The sequence below is a fragment of the Protopterus annectens genome, chromosome 1.part2 (assembly GCF_019279795.1).
Source record: "Protopterus annectens isolate FY-2018-M chromosome 1.part2, PAN1.0, whole genome shotgun sequence".
Taxonomy (NCBI): Eukaryota; Metazoa; Chordata; order Ceratodontiformes; family Protopteridae; genus Protopterus; species Protopterus annectens.
In genome coordinates, this window is record NC_056727.1 from 178217707 (window position 1) to 178233958 (window position 16252).

A 16252-nucleotide genomic window follows, 5' to 3' on the forward strand; every position below is an offset into this window, starting at 1 on the left:
AAGGCTTCCTCTCGACAGAGTTTCAGAAATCCGCCAACATGTGCAAGTCTTACTACAATGCAACAGGATTCAAGCCAGAGTTGTACTAAAGACCTTGGGCCTCATGGCAGCAGCAATCATACTAGTTGCCCTGGCTCGCTTTCACATGCGGCTTCTTCAGTGGATGCTTTTTACTCAATGGTCCTTTTAACAACTTCCAATGTCTCACAAGATAATAATCACTCAATCATGCAAAGGCCACCTAGCTTGGTGGATGGTTTCCCCTCTGATACTCCAGGGCAGACCATGTGTTCTTCCTCCTCCTGTTGCCACATTGACCACGGATGCCTCCCTGATCGGGTGGGGGGGGGCATTTTCAGGGCAGGACTGTCCAAGGCACCTGGCAACCTCTAGAGTACCATCTGCACATAAATGTCTTGGAGATGAGAGCGGTGCTTTTGGCGTTGCAAGCTCTTCAGGACTCTCTACCCACCAGGACTATTGCAATTCAGACAGACAATATATCTGTAGTGTGGTACATCAACAAGCAGGGCGGAACCAAGTCCTATTCCTTATGTCGAGAAGCACTCAGACTCTGGCAGTGGGCGATCTCCTCTCAACGGTTTCTGATAGCAACGCATATCCCCGGGAGGTCCAACGTCATAGCGGACAGGCTAAGCAGAGCTATTCTCATGCCTCACGAGTGGTCTCTCAATCAGTAGCGGACAAAATCTTCCGCAGATGGGGTCAACCTTGCTGCGACCTTTTTGCAACCCCTCTCAACAGCAAGCGCGACGACTTCTTCACTCTCTTCCCCCTTCCCGGCCACTCCCCCAGAGACGCTCTAGTTCACGATTGGCCCCGGGGTCTTCTGTACGCTTTTCCTCCGTTTCCCCTAATTCCCAAGCTAATTCAGAAGGCAACCGCTTTGGGATCCAGGATGATCCTCATTGCCCCTTACTAGCCTCGACAAATTTGGTTCCCGTTCCTGCATTGCCACCTGCTGGAGCAGCCGTGGAATCTGGACCCAGTGCCAGACCTCTTGGTCCATCAGTCGGGCGGGCTGTACCAGTCCCTTCAGTCTCTCAAACTTACAACTTGGTTGCTCAACTACCAACTTTAGCCAGGCTTCCGCTAATTTCTCAGCCGGTGCGTGAAATCATCCTTTCTTCGCACAAATCTGCCACCAGGAAGACTTATGCTAGTAAGTGGAAACGTTGCTCCTTCTGGGCAGAGGCTAGGAATATTGACCCTTTTACAGCCCCTGTCCATCATGTTTTAGATTTTTTGGCAGAGCTCTTCCAAGCTGGTTCCTCCTCTGCCACCATTAGGGTCCAATTAGCTGCTATTGCAAATTTCCATGCTAGCCTGTCAGAAACCAGCATCATGTCCCACAAACTTTGCAAGGCCTTTCTCAAAGGAACTTTGTTACTTAGGCCCCCAGTCAGGGATCCCCCGCCTCTGTGGGACTTGAACTTGATATTGGCTTCCTTGATTCTCCCCCCCTTTGAACCTGTGGCTTCCTGTTCCTTTAAATTGCTCTCCTGGAAGACTCTCTTTTTGGTAGCCATCACATCAGCTAGGAGAGTTGTGGAACTTCAAGCCCTCTGTATTTGTCCTCCTTATCTTGTGTTTCATAAGGACAGAGTTTTACTTAGGCCTAATCCTTTGTTTTTACCCAAGATACCCTCTGAATCAAATCTGAATCAGTCTATTGATCTGCCCGTATTTTTTCCTAACTATTCGAACAGAGCTGAACAAAATTTGCACCGCTTGGATGTTCACAGGCAATTATGTTTCTACTTGGACAGGACAAAGCAAATAAGAAAATCAGACCAACTTTTCCTATCCTATGCTGAGGGCAAACAAGGACGGCCATTTTCCAAAGTAACCTTATCCAGGTGGTTGTCCTCTATTATTACTTTGATTTATCAACTCAGACATAAGCAACTCCCTGCCAAACCTAAAGGTCATTCCACCAGAGCATTGTCTACGTCGGTAGCCTTTCAAGCAAGACTACCAATGGAATCTATTTGTGCCGCAGCCACTTGGGCCACTCCTCATACATTCATTTCGCATTATAAATTGGATGTGGTCTCTAGGAATAGAGCTGAGTTTGGTTCCACTGTGCTCAAGAGTCTGTTCCGATGAGCCACCCAGGACTAAGGTGCTAGGGACGCTGTCCCATCCAGCAAGAAAGAAGGCGAGAAGAAGACAACTAACATGGAACGTTATGGTAGGTATATAACTTCTTATTTTTTAACAATTATCATTCACTCCAACATTACATAAATTGCTCAGTTCCTACCTTCTGTTAAAACTCCTCCTCCTCCAGATTATTAAGCATGTATTGTTCCCAAACAACAAACTAAAACAATAAGTGAGAAGGTCACTGAAAAACAATCAGTAAAAACAAAATGAAAACTCCAGCAAAGCTAGAACTTCCACTGAGTGACCTCCCAAACCTCTTGTATCAGAGGCACATGGGATATATGCAAATAACCCTTATGAACATCAGGTGTTTCAGCTAATTGGTGATTCTGAATGCCCATGACTTGTTTCATCGTTATAATGGACAATTTCAGGTCAATAAAGCCAAACCCCACTAGCTGTGGATATGCATATTTTGGCCTTGTTATGACCTCGTCAGCACAGCACAAGCAGAGTGTTTGACCAAGCATAAGAAACACAGGGCTGTTATACCCAGCTGATGTCCGTTATCATTAAGGTCACTGCAAAAACATCCCAAACAACAAACTAAGACATTTTGTTTTTACTGATTGTTTTTCAGTGACCTTCTCACTTATTGTTTTAGTTTATTGTTTGGGATATTTTTGCAGTGACCTTAATGATAATGGACATCAGCTGGGTATAACAGCCCTGTGTTTCTTATGCTTAGTCAAACATTCTGCTTGTGCTGTGCTGACGAGGTCATAAGGCTGAAATATGCATATCCACAGCTAGTGGGGTTTGGCTTTATTGGCCTGAAATTGTCCATTAAAATGATGAAACAAGTAATGGACATTCAGAATCACCAATTAGCTGAAACACCTGATGTTCATAAGAGTCATTTGCATATATCCCATGTGCCTCTGATACAAAAGGTTTGGGAGGTCACTCAGTAGAAGTTCTAGCTTTGCTGGAGTTTTCATTTTGTTTTTACTCATGTATTGTTCCCAAAAATTCAGTTTATTTCTGTGCAGTTTGCTCTTTCCCTTTTCTAAATTTCCCACTAGTGGTTCTTTAATCTCATTTACAATATTGAGTATTCATAACAGTTTTTGATTTCCATTTTCTAGCGTTTTTTTTTTTTTTTTTTTTTTTTTGCAGCTAAGACTTAAACCTTGCCTGTGATATAAATAGGGACCTGTTCGAGAAAGAGGTATGTATCCCATAGACTACCCCATCTATGGAACAGGCTCCCCATCCATGTGAAGAAGAGTTCCTCCCTAACCCAATTCAAGTGCAACTTGGACAATTGGATGGGAAACCGGAAATTCATCCCTGGTTTGGCATGTATATTGCTAATGGACACAGGTAACCTGTAAATGGTACATCTCCCTGGCCCATGCTTACACTTATCAAGGGTATCAGAACTTTTCAGAGATTTGGGATGCATGGCTAGGCTTAAAAAGGCCCTTGTGGTCGTTAGCCTAGTAAACACCTATGAACCTAATAACATTCAACTTAATAAGGCCTTACTTTGTCTAGACAATTTAAATACAACATACCATTTCTAACAAATAATTTCCTTAGATACAACCATTTGTTCCATCAATAGTTATGGGAAACTACTCTGTAGAGAATTTTTGCAATCTACCAACTCATTACTTTCCCAAAATAACATTTCCACAGTAACCCCCTCTGTTCCATCACTCTTCCAGTATTTCCTGTCTACCTGAGGAATACGTCTCTGAAGTTTGCTTTGGATATAAAAATACCTTTGCAAACAATTACAAGCAAAAATCCTAAACCTTCTGGATGTGGTTGCATATCTGGGAGTCATACAGATATCCCTTCACTGTTCTTTATATGTTGCCTTTCCATTTTCTCTTCCTAGACTTTTTTACCTACTCTGGTTGATTGTTATAATTGCCATGCAGTATTTTACATACAATATTAATTTTTTAACAGCAACTTCTGTTTTAAACCCAAGTTTTTCACTTGGCACTCCTTTATCTGTTTCTCTTTGCCTGTAGTCTGTTACCAAGCCATTCTATGGAAGGGAGTCTGTAAACTGCAGTCCAAATTTCTGTTTGGCCTCATCCATCGCTTTTGCTTTTCCCTCTGTGTTTATTTGCTCCCAGGACCTTGGTTCCTTTGCTATGTTTCTCCAGTAATTTCAACCCCTCTTGCCCATTTTCTATACCCCTCTTTGCAGTTATTCCTGTTAGTAAAATCTCTTTCCTCCATTCCCATGTTGGCTTAGTTCTTAGAATATTTTGTTACTTTATGAATATATTACATAAGGCTGTTGTCGCTTTCTTTAAGGACTTGCATTCAAAATCCTCTCTCTCCTTGTTTCTTGAACTCCCACTCCCTTCTGCTAGTAAATGTGTTTCACTCCATGATATACCAAAAGTATGTTGTCTGTAATGTCTAGGCAAAATCTGATTAAAAGATTATGCATTTGGACTACCTGTGTTGCTGTTGTAATGGTTACAGGTAAGGTTTTGGATTGCTTTTATTTGGATTTTCTTGCTCATTTTATAATAAATTTGAGATCATGTTGTAAATTGTACTGGTAATAAAATATGATTTAGCTGTTTTTTACCATAGTAAAGGAGTGCCTATGGAACACTTGGGAAAAGACTGAGACATCATTGTAGACTGCATTCTTTTCAATTGGGTATATTAGACTATACTTAAACTGTACTTCTTGACTAGGAGACTAAAAGAAAAAAGTGTTAACACAGTTTCTTTCTTTTCTTTTCTTTTGACTTTCAGATTCTTCATGACTGGCTATCTCCCATTAGGCTTTGAATTTGCAGTTGAAATTACATATCCAGAGCCAGAAGGTACCTCATCTGGGCTTCTGAATGCTTCTGCACAGGTAACTAATTTCTTATAAGTGATTTTTTTTATTATTGGATTTGTGGTTTGTTTGGTAACATGGTATGGAAATGTTTAGCTTACACATGTATTCCTAAAGTGGGTCACTTAAAAGCAGTATTCCATGTAGTAAATCCACACTGTTTCACAGAAAGTGTGATAAGAGACTTAGGGACACAGGTGGACAGTGGTCTCACCTTTGATAACCACATCGTCACAACAGTCAGGAAATCCTTCTATGTGGCACACCTCATCACGAAGGGCTTTTCATCCAGAAAGAAGGAGGTCATTGTCCCACTGTACTTATCCCTCATTAGACCCATTATAGAATACAACGCCCCATTTGGTATGTACCTCTCAAGACATCTGCAACAACTGGAAAGGCCTCAGAAATACCTCACTAAAAGAATCACAGGCCTAAAGCAGATGCCCTACACTGACTGCCTTAAAAAACTCCAGCTATACTCTGTCGCATATCGTCTACTCAGAGGCGATCTCTGCTTAACATACAAGGCCATTTCAAACCCAGAGCTGTTGGACATGCTACACTTAAAGAAATCCCAATCCCTCAGAGCTACACGCTCCAGGGATCTAAACCTTGTCATCACAATAAACAAAACATGCTGGAGGGATAGGTTCCTGACCCAGAAACTCCCCAGACTCTGGAATAGATTGCCCATACATGTCAAGCAGAGTGCCTCTTTGGACCTCTTCAAGAGGAACCTTGACAATTGGATGGGAGAAAGGAAATTCACCCCAGGGATCACGTCAGTCGCCCTGCTAGACAGGGGTCCAGGAAAGTAAATAATGTGGGAAGAAATAGCCAGGGAATTGTTATGGCTAGGCTTGTATAGGCCCTAGGGCTGATAGCCTAGTACCAACCTATGAACCTATGAATTGCACAGACTCATACATGTGTTGGGTATGTAGAATATAATCCTAATACTTTTGTCAGTAGATGGTTCAAGAGTTAAAACAGAGAGCATGGACAGAAAAAAAAATTCTAAAGTTATTTCACTCTTAATAACAGTAAAATCACTCTGTGTATTACCTTATCTATTCTGCTTTTCCAGGCTTCTGCAACCTGTTGCATATGGGTAGGGTACAATCAAGGGCATTATTGCTAGCTTTAGATTTCAAGCATTGGTTATAGTTTCTTCCTACAAAGCCATGATTTTCTGTCTGATGTGCCATTCACTGACCTTGTGAGATGTGATTGCCATACTGACTTCTGAGAAGAATGAACCTTAGATGTTCAATACATAGATAACTGTGGCAATAGCCTAACCTGTATGTGTTTAGAACCCTGCACTGGCCATCTTCTTAGAGGTTCTACACTGGCCAACTTCTCAGTATTGGCTGCCTTCCATGTGCTCTGTCAGAAGCTCATGCAGATCTCCATATTAAAGACAGCTGGAGTGCAAAAATCTTTATGGCTATTTAGCTGCCAAAGTGAGCACTACTTCAATGGGCCCCATGAATCTGTCACTTGGCTTGTGATCTTTCAAGAGCTAGGCAGATAAGTTCCTGTTGGAGAAAACCTTCCTATTTTATGCTTACTTTATGAGGAAAACTTGTGTTTTTTTTCCTATCAGAAAATTTAGCTTTTGCTACGACACAAAGTGATTTGGGCTGTCTTCGTATTTGAAGGGAGATCTTATATGGATGCTTGTGTAAACTGAGAAGAAGAGTTTTCAGTTTACATTTATTCAAGTTTTAAGCTTTTGCATGTTTGACTCAGGATATTGTGCTTGTTGGGAACTATCAGTGGTTTGCTTACCAGAGCATCCCTTTTTCTCTTTACTGACTGACACAGGTTAGCCACCTGGCAGTGTGAACATTGGCTCTAGAGGACTGTCACTTTTGAAGTGACATCTTGGCCCCATGTGCAAAAGTGGGGGGGGCCTCAGCTGCTGGTGGGTGACTCTGCTGTAGTCACTTGTTCCTTAGACCACCCATTTTTCCCCATTACTCTTTGTGTAGCTTTCCAGGTCACCTAAGACCAAGGGATAGCCATGTCCTCTGGGGCTTTAAGGATGCCCTTGGTGGACATGGAAGAGCCACTTTCCTTGGTGACAGGGGAAGATGCAGGTTAAGGGTCTTTACTTGGCTGGAATAGGGATGTGAAGCTGGGTCTGGTGTACCCAAGGGACAGACATGTATTTGGGAATATGTGTTTAGTGAGAAAAACTTCCAGTCTCCTGTTTCTGTTTCTATGGACAGGGCAAATTTACTGGGATTTGCTAAAGAACCTATTTCTGCCTTTTCCCTGCCTTCTGAATCTTCAGCTAAGAAAAACAAAAGAGATGTTCATTATATCGGTTACTGCAGCAGTAGCCTTAGTTATATGGGTTCTATTGTGCCAAGGATATAACAGCCAGCAAGCTTCCAAAGCTTCAGGGCACTCCCCATTAACAAATCTGTCAGACTGCTCGAGCTGAGATGACTAAAAGTCAAGTCTGGGGATGAAGCCCTTCAGAGCTTTACTGTTGCCAAAGAGTATGCTCCTTTGAGACTTTGAGGTTTAATGTTCAGCTTGTGCTGTTCCTTTGCTAGATAGATAAGTTCCTTTTGGAAGACAAAAACCTCAGTTTTCTTATTTGTGTTGCTGTTTTATCAGACTCGTAGTGTTTACTGGCATGTGCTGCTTGCCTTCCGTGGGGACAAAGGCACCATTTTCGGCTTGACCATTGAGCAGACTGTTGGTCCCACAGTCAGCTCTTCTCCCAGCGACAAAAAGAAAAATAAGTAAGCAAACAGACTTTGCAACCACAGCAGGCTAAAAAAATCTCTTTAGCTGCAGGTGGATGACTCTGCTGTGTCTATTTGTTATACCTCAGCTCACTCATCTTTTACCCAGGATTCCTCTGGTGTAGCAACTACAGCCACTATCGACCAGGGGTTAGCCACGTCCACTGCAGCTGTTGGAGTCCCCCCAATGAGCAAGGGAGGGATCCAGTCTTGTCAGTCCTGGGAGAGGGAGCAGGAAAGGTTTCCCTGTTGTGTTAGAATGCTGTGCCCATCCCTAGGGAAGCTGCTGCTGCCGTTAGTAACACAATTGTCCCCATTTTTCCTGTTGAAAAGCAACAGAAAACTAAGCATGTATCTACTTCTCAAATATCTTTGGATAAGTGTTGTTTACTGGGTTTGTCTCAGGGTTTAATTCGGCTTATTGATTCTTTTTGTAAAGGAGTTTGTAGTAAAAGAAAGAAGGATGCATTTTTCCTGAAGAGATTCAAGATTTTCAATCTGAATAGGAAGTTGCAAGGATGGATACAGGGCTTTTCAATAAGTTTTTTCATTCAGACTCAGAAGTGAGCTCAGGTTCTGATTATGCCCATGGGGCATGTCTCTCTGAGATTATTGCTAAAATGTTCCAGTGTTTTCAGTGAGATAACACTGAATTTTTTTCATTCCCTCAGAAGATACTGAGTTGTTACAGAAGAAGATTTCTAGATCCTACACCCATTCCTCCTTTTCTGACTGCTGTAGAGGAAGTGTGTTACTGTCTGCAGATTTCCTGATAGTAAGCCAGCTGTCCCTAGAAAGGCAGATAGGATGCATAAAGCTTGCTTAGTCTTTTAAATTTGTATACACTATTCCCAAACCTAACCCAGCCGCTACAACTTTAGTTGATCCCTCGGCTACTAAGCAGTTAGTTAATTCCAATCTTACTGTTTCTTTTAAATATGTGAAAATTAATGACAGGTATGGAAAAAGTGTATACTTCAGTTTTGATTTTCAGAATTTTGAGTTGTCAGGCTCATATGTTAAAATTTGTTCTGACTCATTGTGAAAGTATGAGGAATGTTTTATCTGCAGTTTCTTCTTGTGAGGAAAAATCATCTGGTTTAAATAACCTCTATTCTTCTATTGCACAAGTCACTACTCATGGTTTACAGTGTGTGTAGGCCTGTGGCCATGGACACTGTTTTAAGGGGGTTTGCTTGGCTGCATTTTTAAAATCTTCCAGATAAAAATCAGATTTTAAATTCACCCTTGGATAGAGATTTAGTGTTTGGCCCCTCTGCTGCGGAGGTGATCAAAAAATGTGATGAAAGGGGTAAGCTGATCTAGGGAGTCTCTTAAGATTTTTCAGACCCGCTTTTCCAAGTTTTCCAAGGGATTTTTTTATCCCCTTATCCAGTTTTGGCAAAAAGCATTATAAACAGTCTCAACAAAATACAGGTAAACAGACCTTTAAAAAAATGGCAAGGGTGTTCCAAAGGAACCTCCCAAAACCAAGGACAGCCCAAGTCTGAATAACCATTCGAGAGACCTTGTAATCCGCTCCCACCCTAGCCCCTTTTTTTTCTTGCAGAAAGTCTGAATCTCCATTTTTCTCTTTGGCAACAAATACTTTCAGATAAATGGATTCTAAAAATCATTCATCAAGGCTGCAAATGGCAGCGGAAGGACATTCCTCCTTTCCAGGAGGACATTATTCATCCTCCAGATCAGACACTCTTTCCACCAGTTCTTCATCAACGTGCTGTTCCAAGGAGTGATGGAACATGTTCCTTCATCCTAGGTGGATAAAGGTTTTTATTCAAGGATGTTCTTAGTGCCAAACTGTAGCATAGCTAGGGCAGGGCGAAAGAGGCAACTGTCCCCTGGCACAAAGTGTAGGGGGTGCTATCAGCTGGTCCCAATCTGTAATGTAATACTGGCTTTTAAAAGCCAGTGTTGCTTTTGTGGTCAAACCTGAGCACTGAGTAAAAAAAAATCTCTTACTTTTAACTAAAACCTTTGTACCACTCCATGCAGACAGCATATAAACTGTAGCAACTGTTTGCTACAATTTATAAGTTAAAAAAAACACTATTTTTGACAAAAGCTTAGTGCTGAAATACACCATGTAGGCAGGGTATAAACTCTGGCAACTGTTTGCTACAGTTTAAAAGAAGAAATTAGTATTTTTTTTAATTACACATGCTCAAAGTGGTTCAGGGTATGGCACAGAAACTGGACCTTGAATGGCTGGGCAGGAGGGGGAAGGGAGTGTTGTGCATCTGACCACCTGTTTGGTGTGCCAGTAGAAGGAGCATCCACTTTTTTTTTTTTGCCAAGGGGGTGGGGTACTCATTCATGGTACCAGCACAGGGTGCTGGTTGAGCCAGTTGTACTTCTCGTGCCAAACAAAGAAAATACTTGGAGACCTTTTCTGGGTTTTACTTTCCTAAACCTGTTTGTGATAGTGCCCAAATTCAAAATTATGTCACTTCACCAGCTGCTACCTCTTCTAATTTCCTGGTAACATTTATTTATTTAATTATTTATTTCACATTTGTTAACCGGGTTAGTCCAACTGGGTAAGAAATTATCCATTTTCAGTGGAGACCTGAGAGGAAAAGCCCCGAACAAAACATACAAATACATACAAATTGAGACAAGTTAACAATATAAAGAGCAAAACAAACTTATGGATACAATGGATAAGAAAAATAAATGTAATCCAAGGAATAGTACATAGCTATATACAAGGTCAGAAGAAGGAAAGTGCAAAAGAAAACAGGAGTAGAGGAGGAAGGAAGTGATCGAGAGGGAGGAGGAAAAAAAGAAGAGTAGTAGGATAATGTAAATTATATAAAGAGGGAGGGTATAGAAGGAAGAGCAGATTGGATAAAGTAAATTATATAAAGAGGGAGGGTATAGTAAAAAGAGCAGATTGGGTAAAGTAAGATAAGAAAGAGGGAAAAGGTCTTAATGATAAGTGTAGTGAAGAAATGGGAATATGGAAAGGGAGGAGTTAAGTAGGATGGTTAAAGGTACGTATAGGGTTGTTATGGAGGTACAAAATATGGTCATGTTTGAAGTTAGGAAGGGAGGTATGACTTCTGATATGGAGTGGAAGATTATTCCAATTAAGGGAGATGGAGTGTTTATAAAGTATTTTACCTATGTTAATATATTTGGTTTATAGACTTGTAGAAAGAGTTTAACAGAGCTGCGCAGGGATCGGGGAGGGGTATACCAGGAGATCAGGTTGGACAGAGATGGACAGTCAGAGTTAGAATTAAGAATTCAGAAAGCTTGGATCAACTAACATTTGGTCAGAAGGTGTGGGAATTCAAGCCAATGTAGTTTTTTGAGAGCAGAACAGTGATGGGATTTATAGGGGCTGCTGGTGACAAATCTAGCAATTTTGTTATAAGTTTGGTCAAGTTTTGCCAGCGGGTTATATTGTAAATTGGAAAGTAGAGGGGAGCCATAGAGGAGGGCAGGGAGGAGATAGGATTGGGCTAGCAGCAGTTTAGAGTTGGAGGTCAGGAATTTGCTGTTTCTGTATAACATTAGATTTAAATGATGCTTATCATCGCATCCCTGTTCATCCAGACTTCAGACATTTCTTAGGGTTTTGTGTGTTTGGATCACATTATCAGTTTTCTGCCTTACCCTTTGGACTATCCACTGCACCAGTGAGCTAATCGAAGGAAGGACACTCAGCAAACTCGGAGCTATAATATATAACATTAAGTATCCTGTTTTTTGTTTATTTTGTTCTTTATTTCTTTGTTGTTTATAGCACTTTGTGTACTGTGTATTTTTTCTAGCTAGTTTCACTGTGTGTGAGGTATTAACTGGAAATTGTCCACTCTTATTAAGCATCTGTTGTGTTGTTTGTTTATGATAACTTGTTGCAGTTAAACTCTTTTTTCTAGTGGCTCCTTTAGCTGTTGAAAACTTTCATTTAAAGGCTCACTGCTGCTTTTCAGCTGTGAGTAACATTTCTGCAGTTTGTTCTAAGTAGTGGGGATATTTGTAGCATTTCCATATTCAGGCTTGTATTTGGGCCTAGTGTTTGTGGAGGCTGTGTGTCTGAGCACATAATTCAGGGACATCTTGTTTTAGCCAAAGCCATCAAGCATTTCAGTGAGAGAGAATTGTTTGAGGTCATTGGCTGACTGAGGTCTCCTGGACTACAGCTTAGACTAAGCACCTCATTGGTTCTTTTGAGATTTCTTTCTTAAAAGCTGTCTCAGGTTTCAACTTTCTGTTACCTAAGAAGCTCAGTTGTGAGTGTTCTGCCATTTTACAGTGAGCTAATCGAAGGAAGGACACTCAACAAACTCGGAGCTATAATATATAACATTAAGTTTCCTGTTTTTTGTTTATTTTGTTCTTTATTTCTTTGTTGTTTATAGCACTTTGTGTACTTTGTATTTTTTCTAGCTAGTTTCACTGTGTGTGAGGTATTAACTGGAAATTGTCCACTCTTATTAAGCATCTGTTGGGTTGTTTGTTTATGATAACTTGTTGCAGTTAAACTCTTTTTTCTAGTGGTTCCTTTAGCTGTTTAAAACTTTCATTTAAAGGCTCACTGCTGCTTTTCAGCTGTGAGTAACATTTCTGCAGTTTGTTCTAAGTAGTGGGGATATTTGTAGCATTTCCATATTCAGGCTTGTATTTGGGCCTAGTGTTTGTGGAGGCTGTGTGTCTGAGCACATAATTCTGGGACATCTTGTTTTAGCCAAAGCCATCAGGCATTTCAGGGAGAGAGAATTGTTTGAGGTCATTGGCTGACTGAGGTCTCCTGGACTACAGCTTAGACTAAGCACCTCATTGGTTGTTTTGAGATTTCTTTCTTAAAAGCTGTCTCAGGTTTAAACTTTCTGTTACCTAAGAAGCTTAGTTGTGAGTGTTCTGCCATTTTACAGTGAGCTAATCGAAGGAAGGACACTCAGCAAACTAGGAGCTATAATATATAACATTAAGTATCCTGTTTTTTGTTTATTTTGTTCTTTATTTCTTTGTTGTTTATAGCACTTTGTGTACTGTGTATTTTTATAGCTAGTTTCACTGTGTGTGAGGTATTAACTGGAAATTGTCCACTCTTATTAAGCATCTGTTGGGTTGTTTGTTTATGATAACTTGTTGCAGTTAAACTCTTTTTTCTAGTGGCTCCTTTAGCTGTTTAAAACTTTCATTTAAAGGCTCACTGCTGCTTTTCAGCTGTGAGTAACATTTCTGCAGTTTGTTTCCCACCATCCCTCCCTGTTGGTATAGTGTTTTTATAGTTGGTGGCTTTGCAGTTGCCCGCCCCTAGTGTAAATTTGATCTGGGACCCTCCTCCCAGTCTAGTGTCATTACCTCATTCTACCCAGTACAGGGAGAGCATTTGAGAAGGCCAATCAGCTTAGTTTCTGCTACTCCTTTCTCTCTTTCCTTTCTCTCTTTCCACAAAAAAAAAATTATCTGCTTTTACTGTATTTGTGTTTTTTCCTACTTTATTTTCCTTTTGCGTCATCTTAAAAGTACTCAGTTGTATTTATTACTGCTTGGTGTAACTCATTCTAAGCCTTTTAGTTTAAGCACCTGGGCTTCAAACCAGTTTTACATTAAGAAGGTTTGTGGTCTGCACTGTAGTGGCAGAACAGGTAGTTTACATCCTTCTAAGTTGGGAACTGCTGATTGAGGGCTCAGTGTCTGTTATTCTAAAAGTGTATTAATTCTGGTTTAAGCACTTGGGCTTGAGGCCAGTTATTTTACATTAAGAGGGTTCGTGTTCTGCACTCTTGTGGGAGGAGAGGCTGGACTCTGTCCTTCTGAGCTGGGAATTTCTGGTTAAAGGCTTATAGTGCCTGTATATTTGAACTGCTTCTTACTGAAATTGGTGCACCTTGTTTGCTGTAGCATAGACTAGATCCAGGCCTGCTGAATCTAGCTTTGTTTGTATAACTTGAACACTAATCCAGGCATTCTTTAAAGTATTCAGTTGTATTTATTACTGCTGGTAGTAACTTGATTAAAGTGTAGCTATCATTTCTAAGTCTTTTGGATTAAGCACTTGGGCTTCAGACCAGTTGTTTTACATTAGGAAGGTTTGTGGCCTGCACTGTGGTGGCAGGACAGGTAGCTTACATCCTTCTAAGTTGGGAACTGCTGATAGAGAGCTCAGTGTCTGTTATTTTAAAAGTGTATTAGTTCTGGTTTAAGCACTTGGGCTTCAGGCCAGTTATTTTACGTTAAGAAGGATTGCGGTCTGCACTCTTGTGGGAGGAGAGGCTGGACTCTGCCCATCTGAGCAGGGAATTTCTGGTTAAAGGCTTATAGTGCCTGCATATTCTGTTTCTTACTGAAATTGGTACACCTTGTTTGCTCTAGCATAGACTAGATCCAGGCCTGCTGAATCTGGCTTTGTTTGTATGCTTGTTGTTTATTTCCCTGAAACGCTAATTCCACCTAAAACGCGGCCTTTTAGCACGTCTGTGGATCCCTAGTGATATCTGCATTGCTTACTGTACTTATTTCCTTGTTTCACTTGAAAGAAAGTTACTGTTTGTCGTTTTTGCATTTAAGTTACCTGTAACACATTGCATTTAAGTTACCTGGCACTTTCTCACTAAAGCAATTATATAAGTCAGCTCTAAAAAATTAAATGCACTACACCCCCACAAACTCCCCTTGAGTACCTTGTTCCCCATTGGCCCTTTTTTCAATTATAAAGGAATTCCCAATACTATTCTAGCATGTCCAAAGGTCAGTTGTCAATCTCCTCTCCGGTCCAGCTGGTGAATCTGGGAATCTTGAGGCAATGTTACAACTGCCTCATGTACACAGACAACCCTCTCCTCCTCCCAACAAATTCCAACACATGTGAGAGATGCAACCATATAGCCAAACTGGAGGCTAAGCTCTCTCAACTCAGTACTGGTGTAACCAGTCAGGAGGAGAAGGAAACCACACTCACTACAATTCCAGTCTCACATAGACCTACCACGACAACAAACCAAACACATAAACACACAAAAACATCCTCGGAGGCTCTAAATAAAAATCTGCCTAAGCAGCAGAGACCTCCAAAGCAGACACCCAAGCAACCACTACCCCAAAACAAAACACGTGCAACACATAGCTCACAAAGCCAGTGTGCCGAACAGTCACAGCCCTTAAGGCTAAACACACCTGATACACTTGTAATAGGTGACTCTATCGTCAGGCACACTGACGTCCCGCTCACCAGGCTGAACAAGGAGAAGGTCACGGTGAGCTGCCTGTCGGGCGCTAGGATCCGCCACATAACACAAGCACTCAGGTCACTCCAAGGCAAGTACAAATATGACTCGGTCATTGTCCATGCTGGTGTGAATGACCTGAGACGTACCTCCCCTGGACTACATGAAAAGAGACATACAGGAGCTCTCTGAGCATGTAGCCCAGGCCGGTATGACCCTGACCTTGAGTAGCATCTTACCCTCACCAAGAATGATGCCACAATATGAACACAAGGTGATCAATTTCAACAATTGGCTTAAGTGTTGGTGTCATTTAAAGGGGATCCAATGCCTGTCAGCCTGGGATGACATGCTCGACAAGCCACGATGCTTCGCTACGGACGGTTTGCACCTGTCACCCCTGGGCTTTCGGATATTGGCAAAGGCTCTTGCTACCCCCATAGTGCCTTTTTTAGGCAAGGCTCAAAAGACAAACCCACCTACATAGGTATCACAAGAGATAAGAAACTAAGAATAATGCTACTCAACACCAGAAGTCTAAACCTCAAGATGCACGCACTCGAAACTCTCCTTAGCATGGAGAACATCGATATCTGTGCAGTAACAGAAACCTGGTTCAAGGCTCCCGAGAGCACACCAGCACTACCAGGTTATACCTCATACCATGCTTTTTGGCCCCAAAACTTGGACCGAACCACAAAAGGAGGGGGAGTATCAATATTCGTCAAAGATACCCACACCTCCAGGTTGGTGGCACAGCACGAAGCATCAGAGACTATCCATGTGCAACTAACTGTGGGTAAAACTGTCTTCCAGTTTATAGCCTGCTACAGACCACCCTCCCAAACACAGGAACCCCACTCGGCCTTCCTGAGAATACTGGAAAATATGAAGGTCTCTCCAAACACCATTATATTGGGCGACTTCAACTATCCAGACATAGACTGGGAGCATTACTCTAGCTCCAACACCCTAGCCCATAGGTTCCTAGAATTTATAAACTCAAATGCTATGGAACAACTTGTTACCACTCCCACAAGAGGGGAAAACATACTGGACCTGATCATCACCAACATGGGGACACTATGCTCCAAACCAGAAGTGTATCCCTCACTGGTAAGATAAGACCATAAACTAATCTCACTGGATATTCACATCCCGACCCCACCCCCTGCCCAGAAAACCACAGTGAAAAACTTCTCTAAAGCAAATTTCACACGCCTCAAAACCGAGGCGAAATCCTTCAAAGCGCCCGGGCCTGTGGA

The 16252-nt window shown here is 41.6% G+C and overlaps 1 protein-coding gene across 1 annotated transcript in view; it reads left to right on the forward strand.

The window, feature by feature from the left end:
• Positions 1-16252, forward strand: part of FLVCR1 (FLVCR heme transporter 1) — a 927801-nt gene that overhangs the window by 595711 nt on the left and 315838 nt on the right. The window contains exon 7 of the mRNA XM_044055488.1: positions 4927-5032. Within this exon, the coding sequence (XP_043911423.1) occupies positions 4927-5032 (106 nt within the window). The remainder of the gene's footprint in view (positions 1-4926; positions 5033-16252) is intronic.